This window comes from Phyllobates terribilis, unplaced genomic scaffold (assembly GCF_046119375.1).
Source record: "Phyllobates terribilis strain yellow unplaced genomic scaffold, ASM4611937v1 Scaffold_2__4_contigs__length_985480577, whole genome shotgun sequence".
Taxonomy (NCBI): domain Eukaryota; kingdom Metazoa; phylum Chordata; class Amphibia; order Anura; family Dendrobatidae; genus Phyllobates; species Phyllobates terribilis.
The window spans coordinates 948,124,843-948,152,306 of NW_027362762.1; the positions used below are offsets into that span (position 1 = coordinate 948,124,843).

At 46.4% G+C, this 27,464-nt stretch overlaps 1 protein-coding gene across 1 annotated transcript in view; it reads right to left on the reverse strand.

Moving 5' to 3' along the window:
* The window catches only part of LOC141253093 (cell surface glycoprotein CD200 receptor 1-B-like), a 116,380-nt gene extending 89,257 nt beyond the window's left edge, over positions 1-27,123 (reverse strand). The window contains exon 1 of the mRNA XM_073670852.1: positions 26,834-27,123. Coding sequence (XP_073526953.1) covers positions 26,834-26,909 — 76 coding nt within the window. The 5' untranslated portion in view covers positions 26,910-27,123. The remainder of the gene's footprint in view (positions 1-26,833) is intronic.
* Positions 27,124-27,464: the final 341 nt, after the last annotated feature.

Genomic DNA, 27,464 nt, shown 5'->3' on the forward strand with positions numbered 1-27,464 from the left:
CGCCTTCCTCTGCCTGAACTGCTCATCATACCTCAGCCATGTCTGACCCCCGTAAGTACAATGTGCTTCCCCAATAGAATCCAAATAACAGAATAAACCCGAGCAATTCTCAGGAGACTTCTCCCCAATGACACTAGCCAATATAGCAAATGCTTGTAGACAATTTACAGATGTCTGGGGGATCAACTGCCACCTTCGCTTCGCCTCCTCCTCTTTTTTGCTATTGTCCTTCTTCCCCTTGTCTAGATTAAATTTTTCCAAGGGAAGGAGGGAGAAAATTTTCACATATTCATCGCGTCAAATTTTCTCTTTCAAATGTGCCCCCAGTGGACCTTCGAAGCACACATATACCTCACCTTTTGCCCTATCGTCCAGCTTCACTGCATCTCCTTTGTTTTTCTTCATCTGAACCGACAGTGAAACCCCCATAGATGCTGCCTCTGTGCCCACCGCAGACCCAAACACTTAGCAAGATATCCCTAATCCCCGATACCTTTGCCCCACTAGGCCCACCTAAATTCCTCTCCCCTGGCCCTGAAAACTGGACCCTGCCTTCCCCTAGCAATACAGCTACAAACCAGACATAGAGATACTCACGCAGCTGCGCAGGTGCTGTGTCCCCGCCAGCCGGAAATCCCGAGTCCTGACGATCTCTTACTCCGTCACGGTCGCCGCTGGAATCAAATCCCTCTGAATCAGGTCGCTGCTCAAGGCCCGCTCTCCTGGCCTCCCTGTCACCAGGGGGGACCTGAGCAGTTGCGGATGATGTTGCCGGGTTTCCTTCAGAGGATCGCCTCCCGACAGACCTCCTGGCGCTCCTAGCTGCAGCTCTGGTCCCTCTTTGGTCACCAGACCCAGACGCATGGGCCTGGTCCGTACTGATGGAATGCAAACTGCCAGGTAATATCGCATTGTTGCCCTCCTCCACCCCCACTCTTCGTCGGCTGGGTGAGCCAGGCAGCAGGGGTTCCCTGCACTTCTGCCTGCCCGCAGAACCTTGCTGCAATGATCTCCTGGTGTTTCTCCCAGCAGGCACCCTGACAGGAACATCGCCAGTGGTACCTGTTTCATGGGGTCCTTTTCCCGATGTCCTTCTGGTCCCTTGCCTGCACCGATGGCCCCCTCTGTGATTAACAGCTGGACTTTGCGGCCCAGCTGCTGTGCGCATGCGCCGCTTGGCCTGGGCCCGGACCTCCGGCATCGGCAGCGCTCCCGATGCAGGCTGCACATCCGGCGCGGCCCTGACTTCTGGTGCGGCTCTGACTATCGGCGCGGCCCTCGCTCTGTGCTGCGCCCATAGGCCAGCTGGATGGATTCCTGCCAGGGCGAGCACGGCGGGAAGGGACCGCACAGTCACGCTCGCCTCCCGCAGGCTCCCCGAAGGGGCTCCGGAGCCTGCGCCTGTTGCGTGTGATTACCTCCAGTGACAGTCTCTCCGGGGGCGGGTCCTCCTCTCTCTCCTCGCTGCTACAGAAGGTGCATCCTGGGTGCCGGCTGCTCCCAGCAAAGCTGACAGCTGGGATTCAAGCCAACCTCAGCTCCGAGACCGGGTGGCGTCCCTCAGCAGAACCTCGAGGGATTCCACTGACTCCATCTGGTAGGACTTTCTTGTTGGCTGCTCCACCCGGAATGGTCGTTTTACCGCACTTTTTTCCCCATATACCCCTGCCTCTCCTAAATGCCCACCCCTTAGACTTCCCCCATCCAATCCTAACACCATATACTTTCAAAAAGAAACCACCCAGCCAATCCCGGTCATGGGTGGCCTCCCACTAGCTGTGCCCCTGTCCAGCCCCCTCCTTGAAGACCCTTGTGACAAAGAACTGAAACTTTAGAGAAATTAAACTTTAGATGAGGCTTGAACATCTGAAATTACTCAATCTCATGAATGTTTTAATTTTCAAGTTAAAGCAAGGAGATGCAACTTCACCTCGGAACATTTTTATATATTAATAGTCGAGGAATAGAAAGTCTTGTGTCTCAAACACACTTTTCTCCAATTTGGAATGAGGAAAATGTACACAAATTTTTAAAACTTGACATGCAACCAATGAGTCTTCCAATTTTTGGGAGAAAATAGGAATATCATTAGGGTACATGAATACGTGTTGATACGGCATGTCCCATAATGTATCATTGATGAACCGATGAAGCCAAAAGTGATTCCTAGGAGCTTTCCTGAGCATGGAAGGCAATCTTCCACTGTCCTGTTTCCCTGGAAATCTAATTTAAAAAAGTAGTCGCCTTCTAGATTTGATTAAATACTGAAGCTTAGAGATCAATGGAGGTACAGTGTGTGTATATTCAGGGTGGTCCAAAAGTAGGTGGACAGAAAGTGTAATAAGGTTATGAAGGGGGAGATTTATCAAACATGGTGTAAAGTGAAACTGGCTCAGATTCCACTTTTCATTCCGCACAGACTCTTTGAAAAATGAAAGTGGAATCTGATTGGTTGCTAAGAGCAACTGAGCCAGTTTCACAGATCTAGTTTTCACAGATAGATCTCCCCCAAATCTGTTTTCTTTTCAGATAATTCAGATGACACATAATGGCAAATAATTTAAATACAGATCAAAGAAAATGGATGTTAACAGAGTATTGGAAATCTCAAAATGCTGAAACCGTTAGAGCAAATTGGGTTGAAACATTTGGTACTCAAGCCCCAAAGAGACAAACCATTTACCCCATTCGTGACAAATTCAATGCCACTGGCTCAATCCTTAATGCTCCAAAAACTGATCGACCCCAAACAGTATGTACAGAAGATAATAAACAACTTGTTGCTGAAACATTTGTTCAGAGTCCAAAAAAGTCCACCAGAAGAGCCTCTTTGGAATTGGGAATTCTATCATAGAATCATAGAATGGTAGAGTTGGATGGGACCTCCTGGGTCATCTGGTCCAACCCCCTGCTCAAAGCAGGATTCACTAAATCATCTCAGACAGATGTCTGTCCAGCCTCTGTTTGAAGACGTCCATTGAAGGGGAACTCACCACCTCTCGTGGCCGCCTGTTCCACTCATTGATCACCCTAACTGTCATAAAGTTTTTTCTAATATCTAATCTTTTGTCTCCTCCCATTCAGTTTCATCCCATTGCTTCTAGTCTTTCCTTGTGCAAATGAGAATAAAGATGATCCTTCTACAATGTGACACCCCTTGAGATATTTGTAGACAGCTATTAAGTCTCCTCTCAGTCTTCTTTTTTGCAAGCTAAACATTCCCAAATCCTGTAACCGTTCCTCATAGGACATGGTTTGAAGACCGGTCACCATTCTGGTCGCTCTTCTCTGAACTTGCTCCAGCTTGTTGATGTCTTTTTTAAAATATGGTGCCCAAAACTGGATGCAGTATTCCAGATGAGGTCTGACCAAAGACGAGTAAAGTCCGATAATGACTTCACGTGATCTAGACTGTATGCTTCTGTTAATACATCCCAGAATTGTATTTGCCTTTTTGCTGCTGCATCACACTGTTGACTCATGTTCAGTCTATGATCTATTAGTATACCCAAGTCTTTTTCACATGTACTGTTGCTTAGCTCTATTTCTGCCATTCTGTATATGCTTTTTTCATTTTTATTGCCCAGATGTAGTACTTTGCATATTTCCTGTTAAAAAACATTCTGTTAGTTGCTGCCCACTGCTCCAGTTTATTTAGGTCTTTTTGAATCCTCTCTCTCTCTTCTCTAGTATTAGCTATCCCTCCTAGCTTTGTGTCATCAGCAAATTTAATCAGTTTACCCTCAATTCCTTCATCTAAATCATTGATAAAGATGTTGAACAATACAGGTCACAGGACAGAGCCCTGTGGTACCCCACTTGAGACATTCATCCAACTGAATGTGAAGCCATTACGACCACTCTTTGAGTCCGATCACTAAGCCAGTTATGAATCCACCTAACAGTTGCCTTGTCCATTCCATACTTGGTCATTTTTTCAATAAGGATGGTGTGAGGTACTTTGTCAAATGCTTTGCTGAAATCAAGATATACTATATCTACAGCATTTCCCTGATCCACCCAGTCAGTGATTCTGTCATAGAAGGAAATTAAGTTAGTCTGACATGACTTGTTAGTTACAAACCCATGCTGACTCTGGTTAATCACTTCATTCTTATCCAGGTACTTACATACATGTTGTTTAATAATTTGTTCAAAGATCTTTCCTGGTATAGAAGTCAGACTCACCGGCCTATAGTTCCCTGTGTCCACCTTCTTCCCCTTTTTGAAGATAGGAACAACATTTGCACTTCTCCAGTCTTCTGGGACTTCTCCTGTTCTCCAAGAATTTTCAAAGATTATGGAGAGTGGTTCTAAAATTTCTTCTACGATCTCCTTCAGTACTCTGGGGTGTAATTCATCTGGACCTGGAGACTTGAACTCATTTATGTTAGCTAAATATTCCCTCACAATCTCTCTGTTTACAGATAACTTGGATTCTTATATTCCTTTAATAGGACAGTGAATATCAGTTGATGTTACATTTTCTTTTGAGAGAAAACAGATGAAAAATAGGAATTAAAAAGTTCGTCCTTCTCAACATCCTTTCTTACCATTTCACCATTTTCATCCTGTAAAAATCCTATAGCATCTTTGATTTTTCTTTTACTATTGACATACCCCCAAAATCCTTTTTTATTGCTTTTGACATCTCTTGCAAGCCTTAATTCATTGTCAGCTTTAGCTAACCTGATACGTGCCCTACAGGTTCTGCAGACTGCATTATAATCTTCTTTAGATATGCTTCCCTCTTTCCATTTGATAAACATTTCTTTCTTTCTTTTTAGCATGTGTTTAAGTTCTGTGTTCATCCATCCTGGTTTCCTTAAATGCTTTCCATTCATCCAACTTTTCGGGATTGTTAACGATTGTGCTTTGAGAATCTCATTTTTAAAAATTTCCCATCCTTCCTGGACATTTTTGTCCTTAAGGACATCCAGCCATTGGATCCCTCCTATTCTCTTTCTGAGTCGCTTAAAATCTTCCTTTCTGAAATCTAACCTTGAAGTTTGAGTTTTCACATGTCTTCTTCCTCTAGTTATCCAAAAAATTCTATAATAGCATGATCGCTGCCTCCTAGGGTTCCAGTCACTTTTACCTCCTCAACCATTTCCTACCTGTTTATAAGGATTAGATCCAAAGTAGCAGATCCCCTTGTTTTCTCCCCTACCTTTTGTAAGATAAAGTTGTCAGCAAGAGAGGATAAGAATTTGCTTGACCTGTTAGCTTTACTTGAGAGAGATTCCTAACAAATGTCTGGATAGTTGAAATCTCCCATGACCACTACGTCATATTTTTTGGAGAACTTGGTCATTTGATACATAAAGAGTTCATCCATATCTTCAGCTTGCACAGGTGGCCTGTAGTAAATGCCTACAATGGTGTCCTTTCCGTTGTTCTCGCCTTGTATTCTTACCCAAACAGTTTCCACAGAACTCCCAGTCTCTGCTTCAATCTGTGTACAGATATACGCTTTTATTATTGTTCAGAATGAAATTTAATTGTCAATGTTATGCTTGGGTTAGTAAATACAATTGTATATATAAATCAAAATAAATGTTATTATTTTCTGGTCACCTACTTTTGGACCACCCTGTGTATGTATACATATATACACAGTACAGACCAAAAGTTTGGACACACCTTCTCATTTAAAGATTTTTCTGTATTTTCATGACTATGAAAATTGTACATTCACACTGAAGGTATCAAAACTATGAATTAACACGTGTGGAATTATATACTTAACAAAAAAGTGTGAAACAACTGAAAATATGTCTTATATTCTAGGTTCTTCAAAGTAGCCACCTTTTGCTTTGATGACTGCTTTGCACACTCTTGGCATTCTCTTGATGAGCTTCAAGAGGCAGTCACCGGAAATGGTTTTCACTTCACAGTTGTGCCCTGTCAGGTTTAATAAGTGGGATTTCTTGCCTTATAAATGGGGTTGGGACCATCAGTTGTGTTGTGCAGAAGTCTGGTGGATACACAGCTGATAGTCCTACTGAATAGATTGTTAGAATTTGTATTATGGCAAGAAAAAAGCAGCTAAGCAAAGAAAAATGAGTGGCCATCATTACTTTAAGAAATAAAGGTCAGTCAGTGCGAAAAATTGGGAAAACTTTGAAAGTGTCCCCAAGTGCAGTTGCAAAAACCATCAAGCGCTACAAAGAAGCTGGCTCACATGAGGACCGCCCCAGGAAAGGAAGACCAAGAATCACTCCTGCTTCTGAGGATAAGTTTATCCGAGTCACCAGCCTCAGAAATCGCAGGTTAACATCAGCTCAGATTAGAGACCAGGTCAATGCCACACAGAGTTCTAGCATCAGACACATCTCTGCAACAACTGTTAAGAGGAGACTTTGTGCAACAGGCCTTCATGGTAAAATAGCTGCTAGGAAACCACTGCTAAGGACAGGCAACAAGCAGAAGAGACTTGTTTGGGCTAAAGAACACAAGGAATGGACATTAGACCAGTGGAAATCTGTGCTTTGGTCTGATGAGTCCAAATTTGAGATCTTTGGTTCCAACCACCGTGTCTTTGTGCGATGCAGAAAAGGTGAATGGATGGACTCTACATGCCTGGTTCCCACCGTGAAGCATGGAGGGGGAGGTGTGATGGTGTGGGGGTGCTTTGCTGGTGACACCGTTGGTGATTTATTCAAAATTGAAGGCATACTGAACCAGCATGGCTACCACAGCATCTTGCAGCGGCATGCTATTCCATCCGGTTTGCGTTTAGTTGGACCATCATTTATTTTTCAACAGGACAATGACCCCAAACACACCTCCAGGCTGTGTAAGGGCTATTTGACCAAGAAGGAGAGTGATGGGGTGCTACGCCAGATGACCTGGCCTCCAGTCACTAGACCTGAACCCAATCGAGATGGTTTGGGGTGAACTGGACCGCAGAGTGAAGGTAGAAGGGCCAACAAGTGCTAAGCATCTTTGGGAACTCCTTCAAGATTGTTGGAAGACCATTTCCGGTGACTACCTCTTGAAGCTCATCAAGAGAATGTCAAGAGTGGGCAAAGCAGTCATCAAAGCAAAAGGTGTCTACTTTGAAGAGCCTAGAATATAAGACATATTTTCAATTGTTTCACACTTTTTTGTTAAGTATATAATTCCACATGTGTTAATTCATAGTTTTGATGCCTTCAGTGTGATAAAGCCGATGCTTTGTCTCGCAGCTTCTCTACTGCTTTCGGTGCCGAGGAGGAGGAGACAATTTTACAGAAAGGAGTTGTGGTGGCGGCATTGGATTCCGTTTTGGAGAATGGGATTGTAAAAGCTCAAGATGATGCTCCATCTAACACTCCCCATGGGAGGTTGTTCGTACGTAGAACCTTTAGGAGAGATTTGTTTGTGGAGTGTCATGAGTCTCGGTTGGCAGGTCATCCAGGAATTTCTGAGACTAAGAGACTTATCAGTCGCAGTTTTTGGTGGCCTGGATGGCAGAAAGAAGTCATCAAGTGGGTGCGTCAATGTACGGTGTGTGCTAGGTCAAAGGCTTCACATACTCCTGCTGCGGGGTTGCTTTGCCCTGTGGAGGTTCCTAGTGTGCCTTGGACGCATCTCACAATGGATTTTATTACTGATCTGCCTGTGTCCGAGGGTTTTACTGGGTGGTTGTGGACCTTTTTAGTAAGATGTGTTATTTGGTTCCATTCATTAAGTTGTTAAGGAGATTGTCAAGTTTCATGGCATTCCCACGGATATTGTTTCTGATAGAGGACCTCAGTTTGTGGCTCGCTTTTGGCGTGCTTTTTGTGACAGGTTGGGAGTCCATTTGTCATTTTCGTCTGGGTATCATCCTGAGTCTAATGGACAGACTGAAAGAAAGAACCAGGATGTGGAACAGTTTTTGCGTTGTTTTGTGGCGGACAATCAAGAGGTGTGGTCTGAGTTTCTGCCTCTCGCAGAATTTGCTCTTAACAATCATACATCCTCCTCTGCTGGGTGGTCTCCTTTTTTTTGTTGTACTGGGAGACATCTGGTTCGTTCTCCAAATTGGGGTCGGCGGTGCCGGAGGAGGAGAATTTTCCCGGTGATTTGGAGAGAATTTGGACTAATGTACATTGCAACCTTCAAGAGGTTAACAAGAAATCCAAGAAGTATTTTGACAGGAAACGTAAGTAAGTTTTGTTTGCTGTGGGTGACATGGTTTGGTTGTCCTCAAAGAACCTGCGGTTGAGGATTCCCTCTTAGAAACTGGGTCCTAAGATTGTGGGTCCATTTAAAGTGCTTCAGGTTGTTAACCCGTCTGTGGTTAGGTTGGATGTCCCTACTTCCTAGAAGATTAATCCTGTGTTTCATGTTTCCTTGTTGAAAAAGGCTGATGTATCAGATAGGGATGCCACTGTCTCAGTTACTCCTGTGGTGGAAGACGGCGAATATGAAATTTCTCGTGTCTTGAATTCTAGATGGCATAGAGGGAGATTACAGTATTTTGTCTCCTGGAAGGGTTTCGGTCCCAAAGATAACTCCTGGGTAAGGGCGGATGATGTCTCTGCTCCTAGGCTTGTTAGAGCTTTCCACAAGAGGTTTCTGGATAGGCCTGGGCCTGGAGGATCCGGAGGATCCTCATAAAAAAGGGGGTACTGTTAGAACCTTCTTGTTTGTTTTTTCCATCTTGTGTTTTGCGGTCACGTGACCATCTGCCTTTATATTCAGCCTTTTTGGCTGTGCTGGACTTCAGTGTTGTTTGACTGTTTCTCTAGCCAGGTGCTTCTGTGCCTATCTCTGTCAGTTCGCTTGGTCCTTCTGGGACCTCTAGTACAATTCTGTCAGTTTATCTTTTTGTGTTCTGCAACATCTTTCTCTGTTCAGGAGGTGTCTCATTTTTGTTCCATGGACTCCTTCCTTTATTATATAGGTCTTCGTTCAGACTAGCCAAAGACTAAGGCGGGTCCATTTGTAAGGAACAGGCAGCCCGCTACATTGTAGGGATTCAGTTTAGTCTTACTGTAGGGACAGCTTTCTCCTTTCTTTCCTTAGTACATGTTGCAGATCATAACACTGAGGGCTGGCTGGCTGGAACACTGGGGGTGGCTGTCTGCTTGCCCCCTTTCCAGCTGCTGGCGGCTGACTTCCGCACCACTGGCGAGCGATTGACCTCATAGGTAATAATAATAAAAAATGTACATGCTGGAGACCGGCCCACATGATGTCACCACCAGGGGCGTGTGGCCAGATCTCCCCTTAGGTATAAGAGAACTCATGGACAGTACAGAAGCACTCATTGCCAGGGGGGAATAAGAATTATAAGCAACGGGTCCTGTTCAATAACAGCTTAATCCTAGTATGAAACACCTAGTAAGAAACTCTTCATCTCTCCCTCCATCCTCCCCATTCATCTCACCTCCTCCTCCGAATTATTCCTCAACATTCAATCCTGGATCTCCAAACACAGACAGCCACCTCATGCTCTTTCTTGCTCCCACCTGCTAACACTTTCTCTGCTCCTCCTCACTGCTGGAGATATCTCTCCAAATCCTGGCCCTCCTCGCCATATCCCCACAGTTACTTCTATCTCCTATCCACGACCTTCCACAAACTGTCGCAACCCTTCTAACCTCATACCCATCCAACTAAACCCCACTTTCTTAGTTGCTCTAACAGGAGCTCTATGGAACGCTCGCTCCGTCTGCAGCAAACTTTCCTACATCCACGACTTTTTCATTACTAACAAACTTTCCTTCCTCGCCATTACCGAAACCTGGCTCACCCCCTCTGACACAGCCTCCCCAGCTGCACTTTCATATGGCGGATTCCACCTTTCCCACACCCCCCGCCCCAACGGCAAACATGGCGTAGGCGTAGGTTTTCTCCTGTCAGATACCTGCGCTTTCACCCAAATATCACTGCCACCCTCTGTTACACTCCCCTCTTTTGAGGTGCACTGTGTGTGCATCTATTCCCCCTCTGACCTCCAACTGGCCGTCATTTACCGACCCCCAGGGCTAGCCACCACTTTCTTAGACCACTTCACCACCTGGCTGCTTCACTTCCTTTCCACTGACATCCCCACTATCATAATGGGTGACTTCAACATCCCTATTGACACTTCCCAATCGTCTGTCTCTAAGCTCCTGTCCCTCACTTCCTCCTTCGGCCTTGCTCAATGGTCTTCGGCAGCTACTCATAAAGATGGCCACACACTGGACCTCATCTTCACCAGCCTCTGTTCCCTATATAACCTCTCTAACTCACTCCCTCTCTCTGACCATAACCTCCTCACATTCTCTACCCTCTCCTCTCCAAGTGCACAATCCCCACTCCACAAACTTACACACGCTCGCAGAAACCTCAAACACCTTGACCTATACTCACTCTCTGAATCCCTTCTCCCTCTTACAGACATAAATTCCTTACACAATGCAGATGTTGCTGCCGCTTCATATAACACCACAATAGCTGCAGCTCTCGACTCGATCGCCCCGCTCACACATACCAAATCTCGCACAATCAACAGGCAACCCTGGCACACCAAACTTACTAAAGAACTGCGACGGGCCTCCAGGGTTGCGGAGAGGAGATGGAAAAGGTCTCACTCTATTGAGCACTTCATTGCATTCAAACAATCCCTCGCTATCTTCAAGTCCGCGCTCACTACAGCAAAACAAACCTACTACTCATCTCTCATATCCTCCCTGTCTCACAACCCTATACTGCTATTTAACACTTTCAATTCTCTCCGTCCCCCAGCACCTCCTCCCTCTTCTCTCATCTCAGCCGAAGACTTTGCCTCATTCTTCAAGCAGAAGATTGACACCATCAGACAAAGCTTTTGCCTAAAGCCCATACAACCCCTCCTCATATCTACTCAACCTTCCTCCTCCAAACCCCACTTCTCCACCATTACAGAAGGTCAAGTCTCCTCTTTGCTCTCCAAATCACACCTCACCACCTGCGAACTTGACCCACCTCATCCCTAACCTTACCACAGTCTTCATCCCAACCCTAAACCACCTCTTCAACCTGTCACTAACAACCGGTGTCTTCCCCTCATGTTTCAAACATGCCGCAATCACACCCATCCTCAAAAAGCCCTCCCTTGACCCATCCTCTCTGACTAGCTACCGCCCCATATCACTTCTCCCCTTTGCCTCAAAACTACTAGAACAACATGTCCACCTTGAACTGTCCTCCCACCTCTCCTCCTGTTCCCTCTTCGACCGCCTTCAATCTGGCTTCCGACCACTTCACTCGACTGAAACTGCCCTGACCAAAGTCACCAATGACCTACTAACTGCCAAATCCAAGCGACACTACTCCATCCTCCTACTTCTGGACCTGTCATCTGCCTTCGACACAGTGGACCATTCCCTCTTACTACTGATTCTCTCATCTCTTGGCATCACGGACTTGGCCCTATCTTGGATCTCCTCATACTTAACAGACAGGACATTCAGCGTCTCCCACTCATGCACCACCTCCTCATCTCGCCCCCTATCTGTCGGTGTCCCCCAAGGTTCAGTTCTAGGACCTCTGCTCTTCTCCATCTACACCTTTGGCCTGGGACAGCTCATAGAGTCTCACGGCTTTCAGTATCACCTCTATGCTGATGACACACAGATCTACCTCTCTGGACCCGATATTTCCTCCCTACTAACCAAAATCCCACAATGTCTGTCCGCCATCTTATCCTTCTTCTCTGCCAGATTTCTAAAACTCAACATGGATAAAACAGAGTTCATCATCTTTCCAACCTCTCATTCATATCCCCCATCTGACCTATCCATCAACGTCAATGGCTGTTCACTCTCCCCAGTCCCACAAGCTCGCTGCCTTGGGGTAACCCTGGACTCTGATCTCTCCTTCAAACCACATATCCAAGCCCTTTCCACTTCCTGCCGACTCCAACTCAAAAATATCTCCCGAATCCGTGCATTCCTCAGCAAAGACTCTGCAAAAACACTAGAGTATGTCCTCATCATCTCCCGCCTCGGTTACTGCAACCTCATGCTTTTTGGCCTCCCTTCCAACACTCTTGCACCCCTCCAATCTATCCTAAACTCTGCTGCTCGACTAATCCACCTGTCCCCCCGCTATTCCCCAGCCTCCCCCCTCTGTCAATCCCTTCACTGGCTCCCCATTGCCCAGAGAATCCAGTTCAAAACCCTAACCACGGCATACAAAGCCATCCACAACCTGTCTCCCCCATACATCTGTGACCTAGTCTCCTGGTACTTACCTGCATGCAACCTCCAATCCTCACAAGATCTCCTTCTCTACTCCCCTCTTATCTCCTCTTCCCACAATCGCATACAAGATTTCTCCCGTGCATCGCCCCTACTCTGGAACTCTGTACCCCAACACATCAGACTCGCCTACCATGGAAGCCTTCAAAAGAAACCTGAAGACCTACCTCTTCCGACAAGCCTACAACCTGCAGTAACCACCGCTCCACCACATTACTGCATGACCTCCTCTACCCTCACCTACTGTATCCTCACCCATCCCTTGTAGACTGTGAGCCCTCACGGGCAGGGTCCTCGCTCCTCCTGTACCAGTCACTGACTTGTTTTGTTAAGATTATGTAAATGTTTTTGCTATGTATATCCCTATCACATGTATAGCTCCATGGAATAAATGGCGCTATAATAATAAATAATAATAATAATCCAACTGAGAAGCCCCTCCTCCACCTATATTGAATCTTCTAGTGTAAGTTATCTTCTTTTATCCTGTTTATTTTATGTAACTGCCTATGTATTTTATTGTCTCCTTTGTAACATCCTTGTATATATTTTTCCTAAACACTGCCTCCCTTTTGGATTAAATATACATTTTAATAGTCCTGTTTCTTTTGTTCTGTAATCGTTCCCTTCCTCGAAGCCATATACGCTACCAAAACGCAGGCATCCGGCCAGGCCTGTATTATATTTCAAACTCGGCCGGTGGTGGCAGAAAATAATAATAATTGGGCTATCGCGAAGCTGAAAGTGACCGTACCGAGGGCGTTAAACACGGATTCAAGACTTTGGAATCCCCGATGTGTGACGCCATACGCTCACTGGTCACTTACCGATACCTATGTAGAGAGTAGTCTGGATCGCGTGCTCGCAACTACAGACGAAATAAGGACAGCGTGACGGCAACGGCGAGATATTGCGTGATCTCCCCGGTGTCGCCTCGCCTGTGTGTTGGAATTCCTGACAAGTATGTATAATTTTTATAATATGTATAGTATTATAGTAGTATTAAAGTACGTATAGTTATAGTAGTGTTGGTCACAATAGAAATTATCTTAACAGTGGTAGTATTAGTAATGATAATTTTAGTACTAATCACAATGGAACTATGGTATTAATCTTATTCCTGAACACTATTTGTAACATTTTGCGTTTTCCCGCGCACCCTTTGTTACGATGCTCCTGATGGCGGTGCACTGCGTCTTACCTGTCTTGACCTCGATCACATAAACAAGTAGAATCAGCTGTAGAGTAAAGCGCGTCTTGTCCTGAGGCTTCATATTTTACTTCCTACCTTTCTTGCTGATGGCAGGACTTCTAAGACTGTGATCGATCACTCGTCATTGTTGCCTTGCACCCTTCAGCGTATAAATAACTTCTCCATTTTCTCTTCCGTTCTATATTTGATAAAGGGGCACTTGCTGCAGAGGGATGAGTCCTGCACAGATTTTACCACCTGGAGGCAGGTGATGGGATGGGAGCGGTCAGGGTTGGGTCCCTGCTCTCTAAGGACCCAGTCGCAGCTATATGTCCTGCCGCTCAGCCTCTATGTTTTGTAGCCCAATGCTTTTTAATATCTTGAAGTATCTGGATCAGTAAAGCATGACCACCTTCAAAGACTAACGGAAGACATCACTGAGTCATGGGGGAAACTGAAACCAGACATCATTGTCTGAAAGGGGGAATTTTGCTATAAGCCATAAATGTCTTTCTTTTTGTTTTATTTTCTATCACCAATATTCTACCTAAGGCTTAGTCAGCACCAGACACACAGTATCTGATGATTTTGTTGCTTCACTAATAACACTTTTTGTAAAATTCTGAAGATTTATCTTATCCATTAACACATTTAATAGTTTTCTTACTAAAATTAAAGGGTGACAGCCATTTCTGCTGTCCATTGTTGAGATGGAAACAATTGGTTCTAGATTGCGGCCGCTAATGGCGAATTATGGGAGCGGCCGAGTGCCGCTGCGCTACTATGTTTGTGGAACTCTCAGAGAATTGAATGGAGTTTTGGAAATTGTAGAACAATTGTAGAAACTTTGGAATTGTAGAACAAAGAGTAGAGATGCATGAACCCGAACTAAAAAGTCCCGAGTTCATACCGGACATTGAGTTCTCAGGATCCTGTGCAAAACTCCGAACACGAACTTCTCCCGGAAGTTTGTTTTAATGTTCGGCATACCAGGGAAAGACCGAGGGAGAGAGAAATTTCCAGTTCCAAAGTTCAATTTTTTTCAATGGGATTCGGGTTCTTGTTCAAGTTCCAGTACAGTTCTTGTGCCAGGATTAACGTTCGAGTTGAGTACCAGAACCCAAACATCCACAGGTCCCCTCATCCCTATTTATTAGGATTGAGATGAGTTGTATAATAGTAGTTGAAGTGGAAGGAACTGTAGTAGGATTATTACTAGTCCCAGTGGAATTGTTATAATTTTAGTGGGAATAATAGCATTAGTAGTACTGTATTAGATGTAGCAGGAATAGTAATAATATTTGTAGGGGGAATAGTAGTATTCCAAGTAGTGAGACGAATACTATAAGTAATAGTTAAAGTAACAGGAACTGTAGTAGTATTAGTATTAGTAACAGTGGAAGTACTAATATTGTAGTGGGGATAATAGCATTGGTAATAGTAGATTATTCTAATAATATTTTAAATACTATAAATCTATTTAATTGCTATTAATAATCTGTTAAATAATACTATTTGATTAGTATTAGCATTTGTAGTGAGAATAGTAGTGATAGTAGTAGTGAGTAGGGATGATCGAGTATGTTTCATTAATCCCTCCCGGCGAGCACGCTCGGGTGCTCGCCCAGTATTTCAGCGTGCTCGGGATTTCTTTTATTGTTGCTGCAGCTGCAAGTGTCATGGCTGTTAGACAACTGTGACACATGCAGAGATTGACTTGTCCGTTTACATTTACATCGGTCTTTGGTGGCTGTAATTTAGATTTTTTTGGATGTACGTATTTCTATTCAGAACAACAGTTTAATAGCGGAATCATTTCGCAAAAAAAGGCAACGAATATGTTACTGCACCATACCAGCTATCATCCTCCTCATGTAAAACGTGGGGTAACTATATAGTCAATACCTAAGACTCCGAAAAATTAATAATTCTGATGTCAAATTCAAAGAATAAATCCAAGAATTGGCAGATAGATTTTTAGCCCGAGGCTATCCAATCCAAGACATCACATCAGCCTGTTCAAAAGCCTGCAAAAAAAATCAGGCAGAATTACTGATAAAAAGAGAGTCGTACCATAAAAAAAAGGTTTATCTTTAATTTAAATTCAATCCAATCTCCAACATAATAAATAAGGCTATCAAGAACAACTGGCACCTATTAGAAAGTGATAAAGATTTATCAGAAAGAACCACAAAAAAAGTCAATTATTTCGTATCGCCGCAGTCGAAATTTGGGTGATATGATTGTCCGCAACAAATATGTTGAGAGTGGGGAGACTTGGTTGGAAAAATGTATCCCGAAAGCGAATTTCAAATGTGGTCATTGCTCTTTCTGTAATTTCCATAATACAGAAAAAATACTGAGAATAGGAGATTTAACACATATTGTGAAAGATTTTATCTCGTGCAGATCAAATTATGTAGTATATTTAAAGGGGTATTCCCATCTCCAAGATCCTATCCCAATATGTAGTAGGGGTAATAATAATAATACTATTAGCAAATATCTCCAATTAGAAATGTGGTATAATTTTTCTGATTCAATATTAATGTCTATTTCCTCATGTGCAGGAAATACAGGACCTTAGGTATCCACGGTTACGTCCACTGATATAGTGACAGTTAGTTATCTAGCTGCCAGTGGTCGTAACCGTGGATACCTAAGGTCCTGCAATACTTGCACATGAAGTAAGTGACATAGCGAATCAGAAGAACTATACTACATTTCTAATTGAAGGTATTTACTAATATTATTATTATTACAGCTACTACATATTGGGAGAGGATCTTGGAGATGGGAATACCCCTTTAATGACATGTCCGTGCCAATTCTTTTACATCGGAAAAACCATCAGACCCCTGTTTGTGCGGTTTAGGGAACATTAAAATTCAATTACATCAAGGAAAGGTTCCCCCAAATGAATGCAACATATAGTTGATTGTCATAATGCAGACCCTAATGTTTTACGTTTTGCAGGGTAAGAACCCACCAGCCTCTCTATCAGCCGTGCCCGCCAGCCTCTCTATCAGCCGTGCCCACCAGCCTTTCTATCAGCCGTGCCCGCCAGCCTATCTATCAGCCATGCCCGCCAGCCTGTCTATCAGCCGTGCCCACCAGCCTTTCTATCAGCCGTGCCCACCAGCCTCTCTATCAGCCGTGCCCACCAGCCTCTCTATCAGCCGTGCCCACCAGCCTTTCTATCAGCCGTGCCCGCCAGCCTATCTATGAGCCATGCCCGCCAGCCTGTCTATCAACTGTGCCACCCAGCCTCTCTATCAGCCGTGCCCACCATCCTCTCTATCAGCCGTGCCCGCCAGCCTCTCTATCAGCCGTGCCCACCAGCCTCTCTATCAGCCGTGCCCGCCAGCCTCTCTATCAGCCGTGCCCACCAGCCTCTCTATCAGCCGTGCCCGCCAGCCTCTCTATCAGCCGTGCCCACCAGCCTTTCTATCAGCCGTGCCCGCCAGCCTCTCTATCAGCCGTGCCCACCAGCCATTCTATCAGCCATGCCCACCAGCCTCTCTATCAGCCGTGCCCGCCAGCCTGTCTATCAGCTGTGCCACCCAGCCTCTCTATCAGCCGTGCCCGCCAGCCTGTCTATCAGCCGTGCCCTCCAACCTCTCTATCAGCCGTGCCCGCCAACCTCTCTATCAGTCGTGCCCGCCAGCCTGTCTATCAGCCGTGACCCCCAGCCTCTCTATCAGCCGTGCCCACCAGCCTTTCTATCAGCCGTGCCCGCCAGCCTCTCTATCAGCCGTGCCCACCAGCCTTTTTATCAGCCGTGCCCACCAACCTCTCTATCAGCCGTGCCCGCCAGCCTGTCTATCAGCCGTGCCCTCCAACCTCTCTATCAGCCGTGCCCGCCAGCCTGTCTATCAGCCGTGCCCACCAACCTCTCTATCAGTCGTGCCCGCCAGCCTGTCTATCAGCCGTGCCCACCAGCCTGTCTATCAGCCGTGCCCACCAGCCTATCAGCCGTGCCCGCCAGCCTCTCTATCAGCCGTGCCCACCAGCCTCTCTATCAGCCGTGCCCGCCAGCCTGTCAATCAGCCATGTCCGCCTGCTTATCCAGCTAGTCGTACCTGCTTGCCTGTCCATCAGCTTAGTCTGCCTACCTGCTGACCAACCGTGCTCGTCTGCCGGCCTTGCCAGTCAGCATCTGTTGCTGGTCCTGTGGGAGTCGTCTGCTCTCTCAAGGTCGGTCCCAGAGTGGCACCAGATCCACCTTCCCGGTCCCTCCTTGGCTCACAGAGTCGACTAAGCCACAGGGTCGGTCCAAGTGGGTCCTTAGTTACGCCTCTCTGGCCCCTACTTGTACCACGGCACAGTGGTTCAACCATCCGGACCCAAAACAAAAAGAGGACCCCACTAACCATAGGAACTTACACTCTACAGAAGAGAGAGAGGATCACGCTGACCATAAGAGCTTACATTCTACAGGAGAGAGGACTGCGCAGACCATAAGAGCTTACAATCTACAGGAGAGAGAGAGGATCCCGCTGACCAGAAGAGCTTACACTCTACAGGAGAGAGAGAGACGACCCCACAGACCATAAGAGCTTACACTCTACAGGAGAGAGAGAGAGGACCTCACTGACCATAAGAGCTTACACTCTACAGGAGAGAGGACTGCGCTGACCATAAGAGCTTACACTCTACAGAAGTAAGAGAGAGGACCCCACTGACCATAAGACCTTACACTCTACAGGAGAAAGAGAACCCTGTTGACCATAAGAGCTTACACTCTACAGGAGAGACAGGACCCTGCTGACCATAAGAGCTTACACTCTACAGGAGAGAGAGGACCCCGCTGACCATAAGAGCTTACACTCTACAGGAGAGAGAGGACCCCGCTGACCATAACAGCTTACACTCTACAGGAGTAAGAGAGAGGACCCCACTGACCATAAGACCTTACACTGTACAGGAGAGAGAAAGGACTGCACTGACCATAAGAGCACACACTCTACAGGAGAGAGAGAGGACCCCACTGACCATAAGAGCTTACACTCTACCGGAGAGAGAGAACCCTGCTGACCATAAGAGCTTACACTCTACAGGACAGAGAGGAGCCTGCTGACCATAAGAGCTTACACTCTACAGGAGAGAGAGGAACCAATGACCATAAGAGCTTACACTCTACAGGAGAGAGAGAACCCTGCTGACCATAAGAGCTTACACCTTACAGAAGAGAGAGGATCCTGCTGACCCTAAGAGCTTACACTCTACAGGAGAGAGAGAGAGGACTGCGCTGATCATAAGAGCTTACACTCTGCAGGAGAGAGGGTGGACCCCACTGATCATAAGAGCTTACACTCTACAGGAGAGAGAGAGGACTGCGCTGATCATAAGAGCTTACACTTTACAGGAGAGATAGGACTGCGCTGATCATAAGAGCTTACACTCTACAGGAGAGAGGGAGGACCCCACTGATCATAAGAGCTTACACTCTACAGGAGAGAGAGAGGACCCCGCTGACCATAAGAGTTTACACTCTACAGTAGAGAGAGAGGACCCCACTGGCTATAAGAGCTTACACTCTACAGGAGAGAGCGGACCCTGCTGATCATAAGAGCGTACACTCTACAAGAGAGAGAGAATTCCACTGACCATAAGAGCTTACACTCTACAGGAGAGAGAGGACCCCGCCGACCATATGAGCTTACACTCTACAGGAGAGAGAGAACCCTGCTGACCATTAGAGCTTACACTCTACAGGAGAGAGAGGACCCCGCTGACCATAAGAGGTTACACTCTGCAGGAGAGAGAGAGGATCCCACTGACCATAAGAGCTTACACTCTACAGGAGAGAGGACCCCGCTGACTATAAGAGCTTACACTCTACAGGAGAGAGAGTACCCTGCTGACCATAAGAGCTTATACTCTACAGGAGAGAGAGGACCCTGCTGACCATAAGTGCTTACACTCTACAGGAGAGAGAGAAGACTGCGCTGATCATAAGAGCATACACTCTATAGGAGAGAGGGAGGACCCCACTGATCATAAGAGATTACACTCTAAAGGAGAGAGAGGATGCTGCTGACCGTAAGAGCTTACACTCTACAGGAGAGAGGGAAGACCCCACTGATCATAAGAGCTTACACTCTAAAGGAGAGAGAGGATGCTGCTGACCGTAAGAGCTTACACTCTACAGGAGAGGGGGAGGACCCCACTGATCATAAGAGCTTACACTCTACAAGAGAGAGGACCCTGCAGATTATAAGAGCTCTCACTCTGCAGGAGAGAGAGGACCCCACTGACTATAAGAGCTTACACTCTACAGGAGAGAGAGGACCCCACTGAGCATAAGAGCTGACACTCTACAGGAGAGAGAGAGGACTCCACTGATCATAAGAGCTTACACTCTACAGGAGAGAGAGGACCCCACTGAGCATAAGAGCTTACACTCTACAGGAGAGAGCGGACCCCGCTGACCATAAGAGCTGACACTCTACAGGAGAGAGAGGGCGCCGCTGACCATAAGAGCCTAAACTCTACAGAAGAGAAAGATGACCCCGCTGACCATAAGAGCTTACACTCTACAGGAGAGAGAGAGAACTCCACTGACCATAAGAGCTTACACTCTACAGGAGAGAAAGAACCCCACTGACCATAAGAGCTTACACTCTACAGGAGAGAAAGGGCCTCGCTGACCGTAAGAGCTTACACTCTACAGGAGAGAGAGAGGACCCCACTGACCATAAGAGCTTACACTCTACAGGAGACAGAGAGGATCCCACTGACCATAAGAGCTTACACTCTACAAGAGAGAGAGAGGAACCTGCTGACCATAAGAGCTTACACTCTACAGGAGAGAGAGAGGACCCCACTGACCATAAGAGCTTACAGTCTACAGGAGAGAGAGAAGAACCCGCTGACCATAGGAGCTGACACTCTACAGGAGAGAGAGGGGACCCCGCTGACCATAAGAGCTGACACTCTACAGGAGAGAGAGAAAGAGGACACCGCTGACAATAAGAGCTTACACTCTACAGGAGAGAGAGAGGACCCCACTGACCATAAGAGCTTACACTCTAAAGGAGAGAGAGGACCCCGCTGACCATAAGAGCTTACACTCTACAGTAGAGAGTGTACCCCACTGACAATAAGAGCTGACCCTCTACAGGAGAGAGAGAGAGGGGACCTCACTGACCATAAGAGCTTACACTCTACAGGAGAGAGAGAGGACCCTGCTGACCATAAGAGCTGACACTCTACAGGAGAGCGTGAGTACCCCGCTGACCGTAAGAGCTGGCAGTCTACAGGAGAGAGAGAGCCCCTTGACCATAAGAGCTTACACTCTACAGGAGAGAGAAAGGACTGCGCTGACCATAAGAGCATACATTCTACAGGAGAGAGAGAGAGGACCCCACTGACCATAAGAGCTTACACTCTACAGGAGAGAGAGAACCCTGCTGACCATAAGAGCTTACACTCTACAGGAGAGAGAGGAGCCTGCTGACCGTAAGAGCTGGCAGTCTACAGGAGAGAGAGAGCCCCGCTGACCATAAGAGCTTACACTCTACAGGAGAGAGAAAGGACTGTGCTGACCATAAGAGCATACACTCTACAGGAGAGAGAGAGGATCCCGCTGACCAGAAGAGCTTACACTCTACAGGAGAGAGAGAGTGGACCCCACTGACCATAGGAACTTACACTCTACAGAAGAGAGAGAGGATCACGCTGACCATAAGAGCTTATACTCTACAGGAGAGAGGACTGCGCAGACCATAAGAGCTTGCACTCTACAGGAGAGAGAGAGGATCCTGCTGACCAGAAGAGCTTACACTCTACAGGAGAGAGAGAACCCTGCTGACCATAAGAGCTTACACTCTACAGGAGAGAGAGGAGCCTGCTGACCATAAGAGCTGACACTCTACAGGAGAGAGAGGAGCCCGCTGACCATAAGAGCTGACACTCTACAGGAGAGAGAGGACCCCGCTGACCATAAGACCTGACACTCTACAGGAGAGAGAGGACCCCGCTGACCATAAGAGCTTACACTCTACAGGAGAGAGGATCCCACTGACCATAAGAGCTTACACTCTACAGGAGAAAGAGAACCCTGCTGACCATAAGAGCTTACACTCTACAGGAGAGAGAGGACCCTGCTGACCATAAGAGCTTACAGTAAACAGGAGAGAGAGAGGACTGTGCTGACCATAAGAGCTTACACTCTACAGGAGAGAGAGGACCCCGCTGACCCTAAGAGCTTACACTCTACAGGAGAGAGGGAGGACCCCACTCATCATTATTGCTTACACTCTACAGGAGAGAGAGAGGACCCCGCTGACCATAAGAGCTTACACTCTACAGGAGAGAGAGAACCCTGCTGACCATTAGAGCTTACACTCTACAGGAGAAAGAGGACCCTGCTGATCATAAGAGCTTACACTCTACAGGAGAGAGAGAGAGGACCCCACTGACTATAAGAGCTTACACTCAACATGAGAGAGCGGACGCTGCTGATCATAAGAGCGTACACTCTACAGGAGAGAGAGGATTCTACTGACCATAAGAGCTTACACTCTACAGGAGAGAGAGCACCCGCTGACCATAAGAGCTCACACTCTACAGGAGAGAGAGAGGATCCCACTGACCATAAGAGCTTACACTCTACAGGAGAGAGTGAACCCTGCTGACCATAAGAGCTTACTCTCTACAGGAGAGAGAGGACCCTGCTGACCCTAAGAGCTTATGACGCGCCCCCTGGGCCAGTGTTGTTAGGGATACCCGGAGCCGGATCAGATGGGGGTTGTAGTCTCCGAGTGGCTGTGACCCGGTCCGTGCCCAGGGTGTCAAGCTCAGAGTGTGGCAGTCCTACAGATGTTATTAGTTCTTCGTGTCGACTACGCCACCCGTTGATTTGCGGTCAAAAGGCCGCCGCTGCAGCAGGGTCCACTGAGGCTGATGATGTGAGTGCAGCTTAGGTAGTATAACCCTCAACGGGAGGGGTATAGCCTCAGGGGGTCAGCCGTGGAGGATGGTGGTTGTGAAGGTGCAGCAAGGAGACTCAGAGACATAAAATGCAGTTCCAGGGTTTTACTTACTGGTGTTGCTCGGGTCACTGTGTACAGCAGTGACCACCCAAGCCGTGCTGCGTCCACCAGGTCCTGGACTCGGTCAACTCCCAGGCAACTCCGGAGTGTGGTCCTGAGCTCCTTTCTGTCTCTCCCTTCTTCTGGCCGTTCCCACCAGGGATCCACCTAAGTCCGGCTCCCTCGGGCCTCTTGTTGGTCAAGCCTCCTCTGGGCTCCCTGACCCTATTCTTGGTCTGCCTTCCGGGTGGATTTAGTGGGTGATCGTGGCAGATCCTGCCCACGACCTCCGGTTCCTGGCTAAGGTGTGCTGTAGCCTCTGCCAGCTTGGGATCCGGTACCCTGTTGCCGACCCTTCACCCTATTAGCTCTCTTATGGGCTCTTGGGGTCCCCTCTGCGCCTCTGGGTCTCTCTCTCTTCTCCTCTGCTCTGCTTCTCAGGCTCTCAGACAGACTGACGTCTCACAGACTGACTGTGGCTGACTGACTGACGTCTCACAGACTGACCCTGATCTAAGATGGTGCCCACCTTATATACTCCCTCTATGTGTGAGCTCAGGTGACCAGCACCCAATGAGCTCCTAGCTTTACCCAGGCTGCTCCCCCTATCTGCCCCTACACTACTGGGATGTTCCACCCCCCTCCCACTCCAGCCAGGAACAGACACTGTCGTACCTGCACATTTCTCTAGTGGGAGTACCATCGGTCTGTTCCCCGGAAATGGGATGTGTGTAGTGCATGCAGCCTACTAGCTCAGTTCCACACTCCATCCTTACCCGGGAGTGGAATATCACACCTCTGGGTTGAGGTGCAATACCCCTGTAGCAGCCGAATCCTCAGGGTGCTACACTTACACTCTACAGGAGAGAGAGAGGACTGCGCTGATCATAAGAGCTTACACTCTACAGGAGAGAGAGAACCCTGCAGACCATTAGAGCTTACACTCTACAGGACAGAGAGGACCCCGCTGACCATAAGAGCTTACACTCTACAGGAGAGAGAGCACCCGCTGACCATAAGAGCTCACACTCTACAGGAGAGAGAGGATCCCGCTGACCATAAGAGCTTACACTCTACAGGAGAGAGAGAACCCTGCTGACCATAAGAGCTTACACTCCACAGGAGAAATTTACCCAGTGACTGTGGAGATGAAAAACGACTCTGTCGTACAAACTGTGCTCCTCTGGGAACCTCTTATCTGTGATCAGTTATTGACCAGCACTGTACAAGGTGTAATGATCTGCTAGATGTCTTAGCTGTAGGGCATCATGCGGAGAACACGCAGCACGTTATCCCGCTTTCTGATGCTTCATCTGTGTGGGAAATAGTGACGGGCAAGGTTTTTTTATTTTTTATTTTTTATTGCGTACTGCAAATCAAATCTCAAAGATCTCCGCTCATATTCACTAATCGTGTATAATACAGTTATATGAAAAAGTTTGGGCACCCCTATTAATCTTAAGATTAATGTTTTATAAAAATTAGTGTTTTTGCAACTGCTATTTCAGTTTGATATATGTAATAACTGTTGGACACAGTAATGTTTCTGCCTTGAAATGAGGTTTATTGTACTAACAGAAAATGTGCAATCTGCATTCAAACAAAATTTGACAGGTGCATATGTGTCACCCCAGGCCTGGATGCCACAAACTTGTAAGGCTGTGTCTGAGAGCAGGAGGGAGGTTCTCAGGTCATGGACCATTAGCATGCAGCACCTCCTGTCCCAGGCCAGCAGGGGGAGCAGGCTGCCCCTATAAAATCTGGTACTGAGGGCAGGGTTAGAGAGACTAGGACCCACTTCTGAAGTATCCAGAAGGGTTCCCAGAAGAGAGGGACAGGTCAGCCGCAGCTGAGGAGTCCAGGAGGCAAAGTAGGAGCAGAAAGCCAGGGACAGAGTTGACGAGAGCCGGTCCTGACAGAGAGAAACCACATAATGGACACTGGGGTCCGAGGCTGTCAGGATTGCAAGTTCTGCAGCAGATCATCAACCCGCAAGTGATTTCAGGTCCCTTGGCCAAGAAGCCTGGAGGCTCCGCCACACAGAGGGACCGGTACAGCACGGAGAAGTTACAGGTACCTAAGGCCCGAGTCGCAAGCCATGCAGGCGTAGTACATGGCAAGCTCAGGGACGTGGGCTATCACACCACTAAAGAGGGAGATAGTCAGCAAGGGCAGAAAGAGAACGGTAGGCCTACCCACTCACCCTGACCAGCGGAGCTCGCCCGAATGCCCTCAGACACCCAGGCCCATTCCTACCCTGTACTCCTGTTGGGTCTATGATAAGATCAGTAAAAGACCCTGGACTGCATTATTGGACTCTGTGTGGTTACTGCTGCGCCTGCACCATCACCCCCAGCATCCTATCACACTGCCCTGAGGCTACACTCCTCCCGTGGGGAGTTGTACTATTCCCTGCTGCATCCCCAACACCAGCCTCAGCGGTCTGCCTTGCAGCGGTGGTCCTCCCTGACCGCAATCCACGGGTGGCATAGTCGGACATTACCTAAAACACATCATAGACTACCACTGGTCTGACCACCCTGAGCCACGGGACCAGGTCGCCACTACTACTCCCAGCATTGCCCTGAAGTCCGGTCTCGAGTGCCCCACCAGAAAAGTGACATTAATATTTAGTAGATCCTCCTTTTGCAAAAATAACAGCCTCTAGTCGCTTCCTGTAGCTTTTAATGATTTCCTGGATCCTGGATGAAGGTATTTTTGACTATTCCTCTTTACAAAACAATTCCAGTTCAGTTAAGTTTGATGGTCGCCGAGCATGGACAGCCCTCTTCAAATGATCCCACAGATGTTCAATGATATTCAGGTCTGGAGACTGGGATGGCCATTCCAGAACATTGTAATTGTTCCTCTGCATGAATGCCTGAGTAGATTTGGAGCGGTGTTTTGGATCATTGTCTTGCTGAAAGATCCATCCCCTGCGTAACTTCAACTTTGTCACTGATTCTTGAACATTATTGTCAAGAATCTGCTGATACTGAGTGGAATCCATGCGTCCTTCAACTTTAACAAGATTCCCGGTGCCGGCATTGCCCACACAGCCCCAAAGCATGATGGAACCTCCACCAAATTTCACTGTTGGTAGCAAGTGTTTTTCTTGGAATGCTGTGTTTTTTTGCCGCCATGCATAATGCCTTTTTGTATGACCAAACAACTCAATCTTGGTTTCACCAGTCCACAGGACCTTCTTCCAAACAGAAATTGGCTTCTCCAAATTTGCTTTTGCATACCTCAGCCGACTCTGTTTGTGGCGTGCTTGCAGAAATGGCTTCTTTCGCATCACTCTCCCATACAGCTTCTCCTTGTGCAAAGTGCATTGTATAGTTGACCGATGCACAGTGACACCATCTGCAGCAAGTTGATGCTGCAGCTCTCTGGAGGTGGTCTGAGGACTGTCCTTGACTGATCTCACCATTCTTCTTCTCTGCCTTTCTGATGTTTTTCTTGGCCTGCCACTTCTGGCCTTAACAAGAACTGTCCCTGTGTTCTTCCATTTCCTTACTATGTTCCTCACAGTGGAAACTGACAGGTTAAATCTCTGAGACAGCTTTTTTTATCCTTCCCCTGAACAACTATGTTGAATAATCTTTGTTTTCAGATCATTTGACAGATGTTTTGAGGAGCCCATGATGCCACTCTTCAGACGAGATTCAAACAGGAGAACAACTTGCAAGTGGCCACTTTAAGTAGCTTTTCTCATGATTGCATACACCTGGCTATGAAGTTCAAAGCTCAATGGGGTACAAAACCAAAAAAAGTGCTTTAGTAAGTCAGAAAAAAGTAGGTAGGAGTATTTAAAACAAGAAAATTATAAGGGTGCCCATACTTATGCACCTGTCAAATTTTGTTTGAATGCAGATCGCACATTTTCTGTTAGTACAATAAACCTCATTTCAAGGCAGAAACATTACTGTGTCCAACAGTTATTACATATATCAAACTGAAATAGCTGTTGCAAAAACACCAATTTTTATAAAACATTAAGCTTAAGATTAATAGGGGTGCCCAAACTTTTTCATATAACTGTAAATAAATAATTAATATTATCATTAAATAATAATAAATAATAGTTAATAAATAAATCACAAAAAATTGTATTAACAGTAATAATATTTGTGTTATTTGTAAGATGAGTAGTAGCAGTATTATAATTGCAGGTCTAGTACAATTATTTGTACTGGTCGCAGTGAAATAAATAGTAGTGCTAGCATTAACAATGGAAATATTAGTAGTTTTGAGGATGAGTAGTATTCTTAGCATTAGCAGAAATTCGAGTATATTTAACATTCAAGAACAATACTTATAACTTATTTTGCGTTTCTCCAAATAAAGTCTCATTTATAAGACACTCTCGTGATACGACGCTCCTGACTGTGTCTTACCTGTCTTGATCTCATTCACCCAAATAAGTAAAAACAGCTGTAGAGTGAAGCAGGTCTTGTCCTCCTGAGGCTTCATACTTGATTTTCCAGTCTTCTTGCTGATGGTAGGACTTCTAAGCGTGCAGCTGTGAGCAAACACTCATCATTTTTTTTCTTAACACCCTTTAGTATATAAATAACTTCTCCATTTTCTGTTCCATTAGATAAGACTTGTCATGTTGGCGAGAATCCCCACTGTAGACCCAAAATAATTATTTCTGCACCATTTCCTGTGTCGGATGACTCAAAGGAAATATACCGAGCAATAGACTTAAATGATACTAAAAAGTGTCCTGATTATACTAAAGAAACACAAACAAAAGGTAGAAAATATCAGAATTCTATTGAGTGCAGCTTATGACTCAGACATGTAATGGTAGGTAACAGGGCACCTTCACAAAAATTGCTTAATGACACTGAAGTTTATGGTCATAGAGATTATTATTTGCCATATTATGTTATGTTTTCCCTGGTGGCAGGAAAGTAATATGGGCACTGTGCTTTCATAGACATTGTGGGCATAGGCTGGTAGAGGTCACAAGACAAATTGTTTAAATGGGTATGCAGGCTGGTTGAGCTCACATGTTCTAGA